The following is a 20,473-nucleotide window of genomic DNA, read 5'->3' on the forward strand; positions in this document are numbered from 1 at the left end:
TGAAATTAAAATGCACAAAATCAAAATAAAGAAAAGAAATAACACAACTATCCTAAAAAAACAAAATGTGATTAACTAAAAGCTAGATAAGGTAAGAAATCCTGGGTTGCCTCCCAGTAAGTGCTTCTTTAACGTCATTAGCTTGATGAGTCAAATGCCTTCAAGGTGGCATGAAGGTCACTAGAACACATCCTCCTTGCATTTTCGCCTTTTAGCTAAAGATGTCATGAAACTCGTGTATTCTGGAAGCACCTTCCACGTTATTGCAAGAGAAGTGGTAGCGATCAAGGAAAGAATGACACTTAAGACTTTTGTATGTTCTCTATGCCTTTCTTCCTTGACAATCAGTTGATGAGGAGGGGTATTGACTTGGAGAATACTTTCTCGTTGAATTTCTACTTGTGAGTACTTCTCCCATTGTTGTGCTTTCTCCTCACTTTTTTCTTCCTCTTCCTTCTTTTATCCTTCTTCTTCTTTCTTATCTTCTTCTTTCTCTTCATCTCTGTCTGTCCTTCCTTCCTCAGACTGGTCTTCTTCTGCTTCACCCTCCTCTTGTGCTCTTTTCTGGCTTCTGGTCAGAACTTCCTTGCACTCTTCCTTTGGGTTCTTCTCTGTGTTGGCCCTGAAAGGCCTTTCAGCTTTTTCTTGAGCTAATTGGCCAATTTGAACTTCCAAATTCTGAATTGCTGCATCAGTGCTCTTCAGATGTGACTTTGTTTCCTGCATGAACTGTATTAGCAACTCTTCTATGTTAGTGGGCTTCTCTTGATGACTACCTGGCTAGGATGCTGATAGGGCGACTGACTCTTGTGCTCCTTGTTGTACTAATTCCCTGGATGACTCCTCCAGCTTGAACCTTGTGTAAAATTCCTTCCTTGGTTGAATCCTGGTGGGCCGTGATTGAATCCTGATGGTCCTCCCTGGTGGTACCCTTGGAATCCATGATGATTTTGTACTCCCATGTAATTTACCTCTTTGGAAGGATCTTGTTGGACTATGCATTGCCCAGGCTCGTGTGTTCCTCCACATTTGTGACATTCCCCTACCTGCATAACAGAAGAATGAGAAGGACTTACTGCTTGTAATTGTTGTGGAAGCTTGCTGAGGGTCTCTATTAGGGCTTTTATTTGTCGGGACAACAGCTTGTTCCGAGCTAAGGTTACATCTTGAGTGGTGAGTTCTAGAAGGCTTCTCTTTGTTGGTGCATATGTGCGATCACGAAGAATGGCGTGATCACTAGCCGCCATGCTTTCTATGAGTTCCATTGCCTCCTCCGGTGTCTTTAGCTTGATCTTCCCTCCTGCGGATGCATCTAGTAATTGCTTTGATTGTGGTCGCAGACCATCTATGAAGATGTTCAATTGTACCGGTTCACTGTACCCATGTGTAGGCATCTTCCTGAGTAGTCCGTGGAAATGGTTGAGTGCCTCCCTGAGGGATTCGTCAGGAAATTGATGGAATGAAGAGATTTCCATCTTCCCTTCAGTGGTCTTTGATTCTGGGATGTATTTCTTCAAGAATTTCTCCACCACCTCATCCCATGTGCACAGGCTATTCCCCTTAAACGAGCGAAGCCATATTTTTGCTTTACCGGCCAACGAGAAACAAAATAAGTTGAGGCGGATGGAATCTTCAGGCACTCCTTCTATCTTCAACGTGTTGCAAATGTCGATGTATGTGGCTAGACGTGCGTACGGATCTTCACTTGGTAGGTCGTGAAATAGATTCCCTTGAATCAGCTGGATGGGGGAATGTGGATATGAGATGTTGGCCGCCTACACCTCTGGTCTGGCTATGCTAGTGAAGTATTAAGGTATAATTGGACTAGAGTAATCCTCTAGCGTCACCCTCTGTGGACAATCTTCTGCCATAGTGCATTTTTCAAAGAAGGAATGTGCATTGTTCACAAAAGAAACAACTACCGTGCACGTTATCACAGAAACAAAATTAAACTTAAATATTTTTTATTTTTAAAATTTTTTTAACAAAAGAAAAGAATAAAATAAGAATGAATAAAGAAAGAAAAAAATTGAAAAATAAAATGAAGCAACAAAAAAAATTAATAGATAAAAAAGTAAAATAAAAAGTGAAAACTAATTGCTTTAAAATTGGAATATGCAATTAATCAAGTACGAAAAACAAAGTCCTCGGCAACGGCGCCAAAAACTTGTTAACTCGTTGGCAAGTGTATCAAATTTGTCACAAGTAGTAAAGTACTCGGAAGTCCGAGTGTCGAATCCACAGGGACTTTGTTTGTACTTAGATTAATGCAAACCCAATTTACAAGCAACAGATAAAGAATTTAAAATAATAGATAAAGAAAGATAGTAAATAAGAATTGCAGAAATTACATACGGATTACGTGATCTGTAAGTGTTTTTTTTTTAATTTTTCAAAAATGTTTTTTTACTTTATTAATAAATTAATTTTTTTAATAGTAAATATTTTTTATTTATAAAAAATATATGGATTAAATAATTCATATGAGTTATATCAAAATTAATTGTCATAAAATTTATCATTTAAATTTACATGCACATTAAATATACATTAGAAATTTTAGTCTTATGTATAACAACATTATTTATTTTAAAACATAATTGACTTATTAGCTCAGTTGATTAGAGTGTCTAATAACTTAAAAGTCACAGGTTTGATTCTTGCTTGAATCATTAATTTTAAATTAATTCTAACAGATATTTTTGAAAAAAAAAATTTAAAAAAAATCGGATTGGACTTCATACGGATCAGCTAATCCGTAAGAGACTTACGGATTAGTTGATCGGTATCCTTGCACATAGTAGTGCCTCCTAACCGGCTGAGGCCTCATTAAAACTGGACCAGCCTAAGTGAAAAAGGCTGTAATTTTTTATTAATCAATATTTCGGATATATGAAGAAATTATTAACAATACTATGATAATATGATAAAAGCTATTAAATTGAATGACCAGAAATAGAGTACTCTTAAAAATAATCTTATTATCAATTTTTTGAGACTTCAAGAATCTTATTTTATAGGAATAGTGGTTAATCAACACTAACTAATAATATGATCAAACTAATAGTAATTACTTAATATTCATAGAATAACCCCACGTGACTTAAAAGCCTCATATTTTGAGTTAGTAAATATATATCATGAACTTAGTTTTGTACTTTTATTTATTTATTTTGACTGGATATAGTTTTGATAAGTTAGTAGTTACGTACCTACGTACCTAAACTAAAATATTTAGTTCTTACTAAAAACTTGTGTCAACTACTTAAGTTTATGTCCTTTTAATTAAGCTCAATTATTATGAAAAATGTTCCCTAAAGTAAATGTGTGGTCTCATGCAGTTATACAACTTGGAAATGCTTCTTCTGCAAGCCCCAGCACAATCAACCCACATAACCACCGATAGCGGGATACTGAGCCAAATGCTGAGCCAGAAACTAGTCCCTACAAAGGAGTACAACCCCATCAAACGGGGCTTTCGGGCACTAGCATACTTCGTGCAGGACAATTGGAAACGCCTATGGGTCATAGCCCTGTGGCTTTCCATTTGCGCTGGTCTTTTGATTTGGAAGTTCATCCAATACAAGCACGTATGTAGATCAGACATTAAAGCATTAGAAAGAGACGTGTAGTTAATGCCTTAATGTTCCATCAATCCTATTATTTTTATAAGTATTAATAAGCAATTAGTGTGTTGTTAGGGAAGGAAACATAACTGCAGGGGCAGAGGTCGAAATAGCAAACCAGGGGTACGGGAGAAAGCAAAGCCCAAAAGAAAAGAAGAATGGTGAGATCGTTCAGCAAAGGAAGGCACCACGAGGAATATCCTTGCTTGATGTTGTCTGCTTTAGGGGACAAGCACTAACAAATTCTGTTATTGCAGATCATTCTAGAAGCTTTTCTGTTATTAGGAAGCCTATATATATATATATATATATATATATATATATATATATATATATATATATATATATATATATTACTAGAGGTTAGTGAAAAGAAAGATTTTCTTTTTTCTATTCGATTTTAGAATAAAAAAATTTTGTAAAATATTTTAATATATGTGTGTAAATAACAAACAAGGAAATCAATGAGAAATATACAAATTACCTCTTCTTCTTTGTGTCTTCTTCTTCCTCTGGAGGTTCTGGTGCCTCGAAGTCAGCTTATGTTAGACAAGTGGCCTCAGATATCTTAAGAAGGGGGGGTTGAATTAAGATATTCCAAACTATTTCCCCTAAATAAAAATCTATTTCACTTTTTATTCAAGTTATGAATTCCCTTAATGACAATCTTCTAAAATATTAATTCAAATAAAACAATTTGAATATGAATATAAAGCAATAATAAATAAAGGAGATTAAGGGAAGAGAAAATGCAAACTCAGTTTTATACTGGTTCGGCCACACCCTTGTGCCTACGTCCAGTCCCCAAGCAACCCGCTTGAGAGTTCCACTATCTTGTAAATTCCTTTTACAAGTTCTAAACACACAAGGACAATCCTTCCTTTGTGTTTAGAATTCCTTTACAACAAGAGACTCACGGTCTCTTAATCCCTTAGAGAATGAGAAGAAGAAGAAGAACAAATCTCTCTAGAAAGAGATGGATTTTACAGATTGAGCACTCAAATAATTCCTTAATGAATTGCAATTGAATTGGCCAAGGAATACTTAAGAGGATAAAATGATTTTGCTCTTTGAGAGGATAAACACTTGTTGTTCTGAAAAACTCTTAGCAATTTCGTGTTTAAGTCACATATATATAGACCATTGGTGGTCATGAATAAAGCCTTTGAAAAGTTGTGACTCTTAAAATTATTTTTCTGAAAATCCTGTCTGGTAATCGATTACAGTAATTGTGTAATCGATTACAGCTTTTAAAATTTGAATTAAAAACGTTTACTAACTGCTGGTAATCGATTACCAAAATTGTGTAATCGATTACACAGTCTAAAATTTCGAATTCAAATTTTAGTAGCTGTTATAAAATATATTTGGCCACTGGTAATCGATTACATCCTCTGGTAATCGATTACCAGAGAGTAAAACCTTTGAGAAACACTTTTTTAATTTAAATCACTTGGCCAAACCTTTTGCTAATTCAATTAGGAATTCCCTTCCTAATATACTAGTGATCATCTTGATGCTGTGACTTGTAATCTTGAAGTATCTTGAAGTATTGTCTTGAATTTAATCTTGAAAAGCCCATTTACATCATATCATCATGATCATCATCAAAACATCAAAAGCAATTGCATCTACAATCTCCCCCTTTTTGATGATGACAATACAATACCTGAAATCAAGATTAAAGCAAGCAACAACCAATTGTATATGCGTTTACTCCCCCTATATTTCGGAATTTATGATCAATTGATTTTTAAGGTTGTTAAGCTTTTTCTACAACCAACATTTTTCTACAACCAACCTTTTCTCCCCCTTTGGCAACATCAAAAAGCCAAAGAACTCGGGAAGCAACACAGATATATAACAGTGGAGTAGAACGAGATAAATATCAGAGTATAAACCACAATAATCCAAACTCACAAACAAGAAATAATCAAACCAGAATCCAAATAACATAAAATGTCAACAACCACAAAATATCCAAGACTGAAATTTAAAAAACCACAATATAAATAAGCAAAGTACTTAGCATAATAATGTAAATTCTAAGAAACTAAAAGCCAAAATACACGGCTTATAAAAGACATATAATCAGAAACTAAAATCTAAGAAGACGGAGGTGGTGGAGGAAGATCGAAACTCTAACGAATGTATCCGACATCCTCTTCAAGCTGTGTAAGGCGAATGTCCATACCGGCAAAGCGTGAATCTAACGAGTCGAAGCGGTCACCAACATAAGAACGAAGACCCCGTAATTCGGAGAGGACTTCATTCATGAGTGCAGAATCTTCACGTTGAGGGGGAGGTGAAGGAGTACGTTCATCTTGAGGAGGGAGTGCATCCTTCTTCAGCCATTGTCCATTCCGATCTTTACGATACCCAAAGGAGGTCACTGCACCAGCACCAATTGCAAAGGAACGCTTGACTTGAACAAAGGGTTCATCATCAAGCGGAATTTGAAAATGACGCAAAAATAGAGTAATCAAATGTGGATAAGGAAGAGGTGCATTGGCCCGTAATGCCTTATGCATTCGGTACCGAACCAAATGGGCCCAGTCGATCTGACGACCGGTAAGAAAAGCCCACATAAGAATCAAATCCTCCTCAGAGGCTTGTGCTAAATTTGAAGACCGAGGAAGCAAAATTCTAACAATGATATAATGCATGATGCGATTATCAAATGTTAATGACCCGGCCAACAATCTACCGGTCATTTCAGCTTGATCATTGTAGACCATGCGACGAGCATCATGACTTGAATAATCGAATTTTCAGTCATCAACAATGGTGCCCTCAAAAGGTGCACCTTGACTGGGTAAATGAGTCAAAGAAAAGAATAGTGAATGGTCAATGACCATAGAAGTACCATGCACCTCAGACATAATAATACCATCCTGAATTTTTAAATTGCAGTAGAAGACCTTTACAAGTTCAGGATAATATGGCAATTTTAATGACATGAAATCAACAAGACCAGAATTTTGAAACACTTGATAACAATCAAACGTTTCATCATTAAAGAATTCTACGTCTAGGTACTTAGGGTCTAAGATTATTCTAGAAGAAAACTGAGAAAGGTACCGTAGACGCTGATCATCGGATGAAAACAATGTTGATGATCTTGGAGATGACAAAGAAGGAGGAATAGGTGTTGTGGGTGCTCCGGATGGACCGTGGCGACGATGGGCAGCAGCAGCAGCGGTGGAGGATGATCCCTTTCTCTTCTTTGATGGCTCTGCCATTTGATGAAGTTTTTATGGATTTTGATCGGTGGAAGTGAAAGAGGAGTGAAAAAGAGGAAGATTGAGCTTTACGGGACGTGATTTGGTGAAGAATTGAGTGAGAATCGAAGATTTGAAGTTCTAGGTATGGAGGAAAACGTGGAGGAGGCTTTGGCTGCGCAGCAGCTCTGATTTCGTGAGTATTTATAGAAGATGACGTATTGTAATCAATTACAGGTATTGGTAATCGATTACAGGACCAATAAGCCTACTGGTAATCGATTACAGGATGTTGTAATCGATTACAGGCTGCCTGTTCATGTGTAATCGGTTACACTGGATGGTAATTGATTACCAGAGCCTATCCTAGGCTATTTTCTTAAGAGAATATCTATGTTTATGCTAAAATACACCCTATATGATTAATTATCACCCCTAATATACTAAATTCAATCATTCAATTATTATATATACAAGAAATCATAAATTCTATCATAAAAACAAGAATTCAAATAAGATCAAACAAACAAAATAATCTACAATCAAAAGGTAAGAGTAAATCAACCAATCAATCAACCAATCAATCCCTATTTTTCTAAATCTTTTACATCTAAGAGACCTAATTCTCTTCTAATAGAGAAGAACACTTCCTTGGGGAGAGGTTTAGTGAAAATATCAGCAAGTTGATTCTTAGTATCAACAAATTCTAATACACAATCTCCCTTTAGCACAAGATCTCTAAGAAAGTGGTGTCTAATCTCTATATGTTTAGTTCTAGAGTGTTGAACTGGGTTTTTGGATAGATTTATGGCACTAGTATTATCACACTTAATAGGTATGCGATCAAGAATGATACCATAGTCAGATAATTGTTGCTTCATCCATAAAATCTGTGCACAACAACTACCGGCAGAGATATACTCCGCTTCAGCAGTAGATAAAGCAACACTGTTTTGTTTCTTACTATGCCATGAGACAAGAGCCGATCCAATAAATTGACAAGTTCCACTTGTACTTTTTCTATTAGTTTTAGATCCGGCAAAATCAGAATCAGAATATCCTATTAAGTTACATGTTGAATTCTTAGGATACCATAATCCTAAATTGATTGTTCCTAATAGATATCTCATGATTCTCTTTACTGCACTTAAATGTGATTGTTTGGGGTTGGATTGAAACCTAGCACACATACATACACAAAACATAATATCAGGTCTACTAGCAGATAAATAAAGAAGAGATCCGATCATACCTCGATATTGTTTTATGTCTATAGACTGACCAGATTCATCTTTATCTAAGTAACAATTAGTGCTCATCGGTGTAGACATGTGTTTTGCACTATCCATCCCAAATCTTTTGATCAATTCCTTGCAGTACTTGGATTGATTGATGAATATACCTTCTTGAGTTTGCTTGATTTGTAATCCCAGAAAGTACTTTAGTTCTCCCATCATTGACATTTCAAATTCACTTTGCATATCAAGGGAAAACTCCTTGCACAATGAATCATTAGTGGATCCAAAAATTATATCATCAACATATATTTGAACCAACAAAATATCATTATGCTTTTTCTTTATGAACAATGTGGTATCCACTTTACCTCTGGAGAAATCTTTTTCTAGAAGAAAATTGCTTAAGCGTTCATACCACGCCCTAGGGGCTTGTTTCAAACCATAAAGAGCCTTTTGTAATTTATAAACATGGTTTGGTTTATCAGGAATTTCAAAACCAGGGGGTTGTTCAACATATACCTCTTCTTGAATTAAACCATTTAGAAAGGCACTCTTAACATCCATTTGATAAAGTTTAAAGTCCATTATGGATGCATATGCCAAAAGCATTCTAATGGCTTCTAATCTTGCAACAGGAGCATATGTTTCTTCATAGTCTATTCCCTCTTCTTGATTATACCCTTTTGCTACTAACCTGGCTTTATTTCTAATAATTATACCATGTTCATCTAATTTATTTCTAAAAACCCATTTTGTTCCTATGACAGGATAATTTTCAGGTTTTTCTACTAATTTCCACACATTGTTTCTTTCAAATTGGTTTAGTTCTTCTTGCATGGCAATGATCCAATTATCATCTACTATGGCTTCTTTTATATTTTTAGGTTCAATCATGGATACAAAAGCCATATTATTGCATAAATCTTTAAGAGAATGTCTAGTTGTTACCCCTTTTGAGATATCACCAATAATGTTGTCGAGGGGATGATCTCTTGAAACTTTCCATTCTCTTGGAAGTTCATTATTGGATTTGACATCTTCTGGAGGATCTTCATTGTTTCCTTTATCATTTCCTTTGGAATCTTTTTCATTAATATTCATATGTTCTAAAGAATCTGCAATGTCATCTAGCATATTTTTTCTTGACAAGATAGCATTAGATTCATCAAAGGTAACATGAATGGATTCCTCGATATTCATAGTTCTTTTATTATATATCCTATATGCTTTGCTTTGTAATGAATATCCAAGAAAAATGCCTTCATCAGATTTTGCATCGAATTTTCCTAGATTATCTTTACCATTATTAAGTACAAAGCACTTGCAACCAAAAACATGTAGATGAGAAATATTAGGTTTTCTACCATTATACAATTCATATGGGTTTTCTTTAAAATGGGTCTTATCAAGGCCCTATTCATGATGTAACATGCAGTATTGATAGCTTCAGCCCAAAAATACTTTGGAAGAGAAGTATCATTTAATAAAGTTCTTGCAATTTCTTCCAATGACCTATTTTTCCTCTCAACAACTCCATTTTGTTGAGGAGTTCTTGGTGCAGAAAAATTATGTTCAATACCATGTTCATCACAAAATAATTCAAAATCTTTATTTTCAAATTCACCCCCATGATCACTTCTAATGGATGCAATCTTGAGATTTTTCTTGTTTTGTATGACTTTAGCAAGTTTCCTAAATGCTTGGAATGAATCACTTTTATGTGTAATAAATAATGTCCAAGTATATCTAGAGAAATCATCAACTATAACTAGAGCATAGTAATTTCCTCCAAAACTCATGGTTCTAGATGGACCAAATAGATCCATATGCAATAACTGTAAGGGTCGAGTGGTTGAAACAACATTTTTAGGTTTGAATGAGACTCTTGTTTGTTTGCCCTTTTGACATGCATCACATAGTTTATCTTTTTCAAATTTCAATTTAGGCAAACCAACTACTAAATCTTTTGAAATTAATTTATTTAAGTGATCCATGTTTATGTGAGCAATTCTTTTATGCCATAACCATGTATCATCATCTTTACTAAGAAAGCAATGATTGTTTTCTTGTTTTATGCTTAAGTCTATCATGTAAACATTATTGACTCTTGTCCCACATGCTTTATATTAATGTCATGCTTATGTTCTATAAGACATTTCTGAGAATCAAATGATACTAGATAGCCTTTGTCGCATAATTGACTAACGCTAAGCAGGTTGTGCTTAAGGCCTTCAACAAGTAGAACATTTTCAATGGAGTTTGAAGAATTTGTACCTATTTTACCCACTCCAAGAATTCTACCTTTGTTGTTGTCACCATATGTTACATGCCCGCTTTTCTTCGGAGAGATATGTGTAAAATTTGATGCATCTCCAGTCATATGTTTTGAGCATCCGCTATCTATGTACCACTTCTTTCTCAAAGATACCTGCATAATCAAGTTTTTGACTTAGGTACCCAAATTTTATTGGGTCCTTGTATGTTAGTATAAACTGAGGATCCTTTTGGGACCCATATCATTTTAATGTTACTGTAATTTTTCTTGAAGTAGCAAGTTGATATGCCATGTCCTCTTCTTCCACAGTAAAAACAAGTGATAGAATTAGAATTACATTTTTGTGTGGAAGTGGAAAATTTTTTATGAAACTTTTGTTGTTTTTCAGATTTATACCCTAGTCCATTTTTATTAGACACATATCTTTGTTTACTTAATATAACATCTAAATTATTTCTACTATATGAAAATTTTGCAAGTGAATTTTTCAACTCTTTAATTTCTTTTACATATTTATCACAACAACTACAAGAATCTGTTATTTTCTTGTCATTAATAGTGGAGATATTAACTTTTTCATTTGTTTTAGAAATTGAGACTTCATTTCTAAGAAGATCTAATTCTTTGTTTAATTTCGAAATTTCATTTTCTAAATTTGAAATTGTTTTCTTTGATGATGAAACTAATTTTGCAAGTTTAATTGATTCTTTATGCAAATCAGCAAATGCATCTTGCAATTCATCAAAAGAAATAGATAAGTTATTTGAAGATGTTACCTCTTCATCACTTTCGTAACTTTTAGCCATAAGGCAGAGATTTATCTCTTCATTTTCAGAATCTTCAGAGGATTCTAAATCATTTTCATCCCATGTGATGTATGCTTTCTTCAGTTTCTTTTCACTATGATTTTTCTTTTCAGATTTTTCCATCTTTTTCTTGAAGATGGGACAATCAACCCTCAGATGTCCAGGTTGATTGCATTCAAAGCATTTTAAAGTAGAGGATGAATTTTCAGTCCTTCTCTTTGATTTAAAATTGGGTCGCCTCTGATTTCCTCTTACTTTAAGAAACTTGTTGAATCTTCTTACAAACAAACTTAGATCATCATCATCATCTGGATCATTATCATGATCACTTTCTTCTTGAATTGAGGATGATGCTTTAAGAGCAATTCCTTTCTTTTTCTTGTCGTTTTCTTCGTGTTGATGTAATCTCAATAGTTCCATCTCGTGTTCCTGCAACTTTCCAAATAAAGTGGCAAGGGACATATTAGACAAATCTCTTGATTCAGAAATGGCCGTTACTTTGGGTTGCCATTCTCTACTTAAACATCTTAACACCTTGTTTATGAGATCTTCATTTTGAAATTCTTTGCCTAAGGCTGCTAGATGATTTACTATATGTGTAAATCTCTTTTTCATGCTTTGAATATTTTCATTTGCATTCATTCTAAATAATTCATACTCATGAGTTAGTGCATTTATCCTAGATCTTTTAACATCTATAGTTCCTTCATGTGTTAATCGAAGAGTGTCCCACATTTCCTTAGCACTCTTACAATTTGAAACCCTGAAATATTCATCCATTCCCAGGGCAGATGTTATTATGTTTTTGGCTTTTAAGTTGTATTGTACTCGTTTTCTATCCTCTTCAGACCATCTATCTCTAGGTTTTTCTATGGTTATGCTTTCACTTGATGAACTACCATCTATTGAAACTCTTTCTACTGTGGTGGGTATATAAGGCCCTATTTCTATGGCTTCCCAGATATTTAGATCTATTGCCTCAATAAAAATTTGCATTCGGGTTTTCCAATAGTGGTAACCCTCTCCATTAAAGATTGGAGGTCTATTGATAGAATTCCCTTCTGGAAATAAGGAATTTGCTGAGGCCATCTTTTTCTTGAAGCATCTAAACTTTATACAAGAATGAAGCTCTGATACCACTTGTTAGACAAGTGGCCTCAGATATCTTAAGAAGGGGGGGGGTTGAATTAAGATATTCCAAACTACTTCCCCTAATTAAAAATCTATTTCACTTTTTATTCAAGTTATGAATTCCCTTAATGACAATCTTCTAAAATATTAATTCAAATAAAACAATTTGAATATGAATATAAAGCAATAATAAATAAAGGAGATTAAGGGAAGAGAAAATGCAAACTCAGTTTTATACTGGTTCGGCCACACCCTTGTGCCTACGTCCAGTCTCCAAGCAACCCGCTTGAGAGTTCCACTATCTTGTAAATTCCTTTTACAAGTTCTAAACACACAAGGACAATCCTTCCTTTGTGTTTAGAATTCCTTTACAACAAGAGACTCACGGTCTCTTAATCCCTTAGAGAATGAGAAGAAGAAGAAGAACAAATCTCTCTAGAAAGAGATGGATTTTACAGATTGAGCACTCAAATAATTCCTTAATGAATTGCAATTGAATTGGCCAAGGAATACTTAAGAGGATAAAATGATTTTTCTCTTTGAGAGGATAAACACTTGTTGTTCTGAAAAACTCTTAGCAATTTCGTGTTTAAGTCACATATATATAGACCATTAGTGGTCATGAATAAAGCCTTTGAAAAGTTGTGACTCTTAAAATTATTTTTCTGAAAATCCTGTCTGGTAATCGATTACAGTAATTGTGTAATCGATTACAGCTTTTAAAATTTGAATTAAAAACGTTTACTAACTGCTGGTAATCGATTGCCAAAATTGTGTAATCGATTACACAGTCTAAAATTTCGAATTCAAATTTTAGTAGCTGTTATAAAATATATTTGGCCACTGGTAATCGATTACATCCTCTGGTAATCGATTACCAGAGAGTAAAACCTTTGAGAAACACTTTTTTAATTTAAATCACTTGGCCAAACCTTTTGCTAATTCAACTAGGAATTCCCTTCCTAATATACTAGTGATCATCTTGATGCTGTGACTTGTAATCTTGAAGTATCTTGAAGTATTGTCTTGAATTTAATCTTGAAGAGCCCATTTATATCATATCATCATGATCATCATCAAAACATCAAAAGCAATTGCATCTACAGCTTATCTTCTTCTTTCTTATTATTCTGGAGGAGCTGACCCTCAAAGTCAGTAAGCAAGCCGCAACACGTAACAATTTGGTGCTTTCATTGAGAGCCCATGGCCGCCTTCCATGGCTGCCACTCACCGTACGAAGCTTCCATGGCTGTCACTCGCCGTACGGAGCTTCCATGCCTGCCTACCACCAACCACACTACTCATCATACAGAACCCTCCACTATCCCACACAACAACCACCACACCACCTTGAATTTTTGTCTGCCACTGAGGATTGCCTCGAGGCCGCCCTGGCCAAACTTGATGCCGCTACACGCCGCCTGGACGCCCGATTGGACGCCCTTCTCCTACGACTGCCTTGGCGACCCGACCACCACTACCCTCCTCAGTTCCCATGCTCCGCACCCATAACACCTAGTTTCACACCATTACTGCCTTTGCTGTAGACTCCGCCATTGACTCCACCGCTACCTCCGCCATTTCTGGTGCCACATCCGCCGCTCCAGCCAACTCAGTCTCCCACGCTCACTACATCCACGACCATACCATCTTCGCCGCCATGGCCCACACTCATGCCGCAACACCCCATACCTTTACCGGCTCCACTTACCATTGGTGTCGTCCAGCTCCCTGTTGATAGCAAGCCCCAGACGTCCTTCCCCAGCCACCACATCCTCCTCTCCGACCTCGACTTATTCCCTTCCGTCATGTTCATTGCCATAGCCACGGACATGAAGCTCGACCACCATTTCCTTCCCTCCGTCGTTACTATCGACGATGCCGAATGGCTCCACTTCTGCAGCACTCATCTTCACTCCCTCATTCCTTCACCCATTTTAATTTGGGATCCCGGTTCAAATTTTGGAGCCATGGTTGTAGCCCCAACACCTTGAGGACAAGGTGTTTTTGATGGGGCAGGGAGTGTTAGGGAAGGAAAGATAACAGCAGGGGCAGAGGTCGAAATAGCAAACTAGGGGTACGGGAGGAAGCAAAGCCCAAAAGAAAAGAAGAATGGTGAGATCGTTCAGTAGAGGAAGGCACCACGAGGAATATTATTGCTTGATGTTGTCTGCTTTAGGGGACAAGCACTAACAAATTCTGTTATTGCAGATCATTCTAGAAGCTTTTCTATGATTAGGAAGCCTATATATATATGTAAATAACAAGCAAGGAAATCAATGAGAAATATACAGATTACCTCTTCTTCTTTGTGTCTTCTTCTTCCTCTGGAGGTTCTACTGCCTCGAAGCCAGCTTATCTTCTTCTTCTTTTTTATTATTCTGGAGGAGCTGACCCTCGAAGTCAGTAAGCAAGCCGCCGCACGTAACTGCTTAAGCATTTTAATTGGAGTATGACTTTTTTGGGTTGGAATAAGAGGTAGTACTAGAACTATGACTAGGGTACAAAAAAGCTGGAGGATGAATAGGACATGTTGCTCACTTGTTTCTTTTTCTTTTACTCACTAGGAGCTTGGACCTCCAATTAACACACACGCGCCAAAAAAAAAATCACCCTCTTTTAGAGCACTCTCTCTTCCTATGTTATGGTGGAAAAAGTCTGAATTATAGGATTGGATGACCGGTGATTATGGAAGATAGTCACTAAAGAATCATACGTGGATGTATTTTCCATCATGATTGCATTTTACTTTTTTTACACTAAATGAAAATAATCCTTTAAGACTTCCCTAAATCACACATTTTTCTTGATATATTTTGTAGTAATTTTGTAGGTAATGATTTTAATTAAAGATTTTATTCATTTGTACCAAATTAGCTTTGAGAGTAACATTGGTGCAAAAGATAGTCATATTAAAATAGTAAAATAGGTCAGAGTCTTCTAGAAGTATTTTACTTGTCAATTCCAATTAACATGGTACAAATAAAAAGATGATACAACTCTTTTCATCAATTACAAATTGTTAAAAAGGATTCATTCACATTTCCAATGGACAAGAGAGTTACTACTTAACGTATTATAGATTTTATATGCTACAACAATATCTAGATCAAACTTTACACTTCAGTTATAGATGTGTTATATTTACCTGAAATGAGGTGTAGTGTTGGAAGAAAAAGATGATTCAATAATGATATAATCTCTCTCAATGCATGATCGGTGAACTTGAAGGAGGGGGGGGGGGGGGGGGCTATCTAGATTGTGAACAAAATTCAACAAACAAAGATAAATTAATTTGAAAAACAGAGGTGCATAATTAAGTGATTTTCTTTTCAGTTTTTGTTGACAACCAAGAATATATCAGTTTTTGTGCACTCAATATCTCCTCTAATCCTCTATATTATAAACAACTTAACAAAGTTCATTTTAATGCATCAAAATGCCTAAAGTACTCATAGTGAAACCTAAGTGAACAACATTCCCAATCACGTACCTCAACAAATTGTATCTTCAAGTGAGTGATGAAGAGGATTCAAACTTTTTGAGACCAAGGGATGCTTAGAAGAGTTTTCAGAAGTCCAAGATGCTTAGAATCAGAAAAGAAGCAGCCATGTACCCCAACAGATGCTCACAAGAGTTTTTAGAATTGAAGTCTAAGGAATGCTCAGAATGAGAAAAAAAAAAAGCAACCACGTACCTCAATCACTGATGTCGGACTCCAATGATGCTCAAACTCGCGGCAGTGACGAACCCCAACTCGTTGAGCAGTTGTAGGTTCAGCGGCACCGATGGTGACACGTAAGGACTGATGGTGAAGAGGAGACGACGGTGAAAGGTTGCAAATTGCAGTGTTGTGAGTGGTGACAAGGAAGGTCTTGCTAGTGAGGGAGAAAGGGTTTGCGAGACTGAGCTCGCAGGGAAAAAAAGGTTGGGGTTTTAATTTATAGATAACACAACATTATTGGTTTTTTTTAGTTAACATCGGTTTTATAAAAAACCGATGTTAACTAGTTGATATTAACATCATTTTTTGAATAACCGATGTTAACGTTCTAAACTTAACATTGATTTTTCCGAAACCGATGTTAACTAATTAATGTTAACATTGAGTTTTGACAAAACCGATGTTAACACCAACTAGTTAACATCAATTTTTTCAAAACCGATGTTAAGAAATTCTAGTTATTTACGAAAATGCCATCATGCTCTTGTTAATATCGGTTTTTGTAAAAAATCAATGTTAACCATGCGTTGTTAAATCTATAATTTTTAGTAGTGTCATGCATACATGCATCCTAGACTAGGAAATGTTATTCAACATGTTCTAAATGATTGACATTGCATGTTGTTAGCCTTGAAGAGTTGAAACACTTGTAACTTAGTTTTTAAAATCACTAAGTTTCAACTCTGCATCAATATAATCGACTATATGCTGATATAGTAGACTAGATCAATCTTTTGTTCTTTTAGAATTGAGATTGGTTCGCATTTAGTCAACTATCTTTAGTATCTAATCGATTATATCGGGTTTCATGAGTTTCCACTTTCACCAACAGTTGACAATATGGTAATATAATCAACTATCTGTTCATCAGGAAACCCAGGTGATGCAAAGAATAATTTAGTCTACTATCTCTTGGGGACAATCGACTATATCTGTTCTAAGACTATAAAAGTATTGATTTTTTCAAAGGACTTTGTGTGACACTTTTTCTCTCATATTTTACACTACAATTTTCATTGAGAGAGTTTTAGAACCTTTGGGTGTCATCACCACTTTGATCCTTAATTGGAAACATCATTTTACATAGGGTGCAATGGATCTTTGCAAAGGACCATGAAGGGAAGTTAATACTTCAAAGAAAATGTTTTCACATCTTTCACATATCAAGTGAATTTCATTAATTTGCATTTCTGATTTTCGTTTTCATTAAGTAGGTTTTTCCAATGGTGTGCATGTAGTGGGTTTTCTACATGTAGGTTTAGTTCTTAGTAGGTTTTCAAGCATTTAGGCATTTACAGTGTGTGTTTGCTTGTGAGTTTGGTGGTAACTTAGATTATAGAGGAAAGATCCTAACTTAGTGGGTTACTATGAATCAATTGGATGTATATTTCCTAGAAATCGAATCAGTATAAATTGTGTATCTTTTTCTCTATCCCTTTATATCTTTATTGCTTATTGGTTATGGTTCTTAACACTTGGTTTTTTATATTTGTTTGGTATTTTTGTTTAAAACATAAGCTGTGTTGAAAGAAAATATAAAGGTGTTTGTAACATATCCTACTCTCTTGAATTAAAGGAAAAGATTTTGGGAAATTTTTTTATTTGAGTCTAAAATTGTTTTAAAACCAATTTACCCTACTCTTGATTAGTAATTTCATGCGCTATTATTTTTTAACAGATTTTGCATCAGATCTCGTTCCAAGCATGGTCTTGGATTCAGAATTATGATACGGTATTTGAAGCTTCTTTTGTTCAATGGTGCATTAATCCTAGGATTTGTATGTTGGGATGGCAGGTTTACTAGTGGGAGGGAAGATGGAAGTGGAGGCTTTCTAGGAAGATGGTGGGAGGGAAGATGGAAGTGGAGGTTTTCTAGGAAGATGGTGCTATGCGTTGTATGTTTCAGGGGATTACTATTCAACAAGTGATTGATTCATTGCTCTAATTAACAAATGTATTTACAATTGGGGGTGTAGAGATGCTTTGAGATTAGGAAGTCTTGATTTGTGGGATTTTGTTTTGGATTGTTGATGGCTAATTTGGTGGGATGTAGTTAATGCTAGTTAGTGGGTGGCTGTTCAATATTCTGAAGATATTAATGCCATAATATTGCGAAACTACTAATCCATATAACTAGGGAGGTTTTTTGTTGTAACACAGTGTATACGGGTTAAAAAAGAGAGTACAAAACACACCTAAGAGACATTATCCATAGCAAACCGTGGACCCTGTAAAAGAATTTTTTTTTTCTTTTTTCATAATGGAGACTGGAGAGACGTGAATGGAAAAAAAAATGCATAATGGTGGGTAGGTGACCCATAAGCATTCATGATAATTTATTCACAAGAATTGCGACAATTTAGCATTATTGGGTTTTGTGACGTTGAACCTGCAATGTTGCAATAGCTAACATGCACTCAGAACCCAACTTTTACATGTAGTAAGGGAGAACATTTTTTTTATTACCTCTGTTTTTTTTCTTCTTAATTATAAGAAATAGGTTTAGTGTATTTTTACATATTTATTTCTTATAAAAAGAAGCAAAGATATTATTAATTATTATATTTTTATTATAAATATTTTTTTTACTATAACACTTGTGTGAGTATTTATATCTATTAATTTTGTGTTAATCTTCACTAAAAAAAACCTTGTCGTCTATCAACGAGATGCTGGTTATTACAAATGCGATATATAATTTTGAATTTTGATAATTTATTTATAATCAATTATTTAAACTAACACATCTCACTCATGAATAAAAAATATCTTTTATATATATATATATATATATATATATATATATATATATATATATATATATATATATATATATATATATATATATACACTATGCGTATTCCAGTAATATTATGACTTTTTAAACGACTGTATAACTTTAAGTTTTTTATAATTTATGTACGGTTATATAATTTAAATTTATTTTTCCTACTCTCATTTAAGAAATTTCGTGAAAATAAACCAGAAAAGACCCAGAAACTTATTAGTGTTTGGACAAGATAACGGGCAAAAATAAGAGAGAAAAACACTTCTCACAAATTAGCTAGCAAAAGATTATTGCCATTATAAGGATTATTGCTATTATAGTACAGATTGGGATCACAAATTAAACGAAGAAGGGAACATTAATTTCAAACAATAAAATTACTTGAGTACAAAATTCTCCCGTACTTTACCTTATGTGAGACCTTAATTGGTAATCCATGAATTCTTCTAGGCCTGAATTAATTTCTTGATAAGCTGATCACCAAAAGGCCATCATGCACAACAAGCCAACTAAAAGTGGCAAGAAAACAGCGAAACTATGGTGGCGGTTGGAACTAGCTCCACTAAAATTCTCATCAACGGGATACAAGTTCCCCGGTGGACCCGTCATGTACAAATATGCTGATGATGGTGGTGGAGGGCAATACTTCGTTGGTGGTTTCTTGGGTGAAGGGGGTGGTGGTGATGGATACACAATTGGTGGTGGCGGTGAAAAATACTCTATTGGTGGTGGTGGTGATAAATACTCTATTGGTGGTGATGGGGTGTAACCACCTTCACATGGTGTGCACTTCTCATTACCGTTTGTGACCTCATCAAGCTTCCTTGATTTCTCACCTTTGATTGGAGTAGTGACACAAATAAGCACAAGGATCAAATTGAGGATCATCGGTGCTTTAATTTGATGACTTAATTTTGTGGGCATGGTGGGGTTGGTTTTGATTGGAATGAGGATTTTAGGTATCGGTTATGACTTTGAATGATGGGTTTGTCTTTGAGATTGTAGGGCTAGGACTTCTGGAGAGAGGAATGGAAAGGAAGAGGTGGGGGTAGTAATGATGGATTTCTTACGTTGTTAGGTGCACGGGAAATGTAAACTATGGGTAAAGGGCCTTTTGAGTTAGGGTTATAATAATGAATTTGGTTTTCTAGAGGACGGAAAAGGGAGGATGGCACTTTCTCTAATGGTCCTTTCTAGGGGTTCTATCTTGTGAAATATAATCCCCCACTAGCATGTGGCAATTAGTGTTTATTGTGGGCTCCATCATACAAACAAATCCATAAGACCTCAATTATTAGCATTAATCTAATATGCCACTATTGGTGGCTGAGTTTTGGCACGCTTAGGTTTAATCTCTAACTATCAATTTTTATCTTTCATCGGTATAATTTCCAGATAAAGGCTAATGGAAAGTAGATTTGTTAAGAAATTTAAAATAAAAATATTGTTATTAGGAGATAAAAAATTATATTATTTTATTATGATTTATATAAAATATTTTTCTATTTTAATTCTTTAACTAATGTCTTTGGTTAACAAAATCCTAATTTCAATTCACAATAAATTAATTATTTGACACTTCAATGAATCGTGCATGTTTGAGTGAAAAATGTGATGAATGATGTGAGAAAAAATATAATAAGGTGTGCCAAATTATAATTGAT

The 20,473-nt window shown here is 35.0% G+C and overlaps 1 protein-coding gene and 1 pseudogene across 1 annotated transcript; both read right to left on the minus strand.

Annotated features, from left to right (window-relative positions):
* Window positions 1-824: 824 nt before the first annotated feature.
* LOC114420537 lies at window positions 825-13,878 on the minus strand (annotated as a pseudogene).
* Window positions 13,879-19,079: 5,201 nt separating this feature from the next.
* Window positions 19,080-20,002, minus strand: LOC114419227 (extensin-like). Its single transcript, XM_028384868.1, has one exon. It carries the CDS (start codon window positions 19,731-19,733, stop codon window positions 19,287-19,289), a length of 447 nt encoding a protein of 148 aa, XP_028240669.1. The 5' UTR covers window positions 19,734-20,002; the 3' UTR covers window positions 19,080-19,286.
* Between the last annotated feature and the right edge of the window lie 471 nt (window positions 20,003-20,473).

This window comes from Glycine soja, chromosome 7, assembly GCF_004193775.1.
Source record: "Glycine soja cultivar W05 chromosome 7, ASM419377v2, whole genome shotgun sequence".
NCBI lineage: Eukaryota > Viridiplantae > Streptophyta > Magnoliopsida > Fabales > Fabaceae > Glycine > Glycine soja.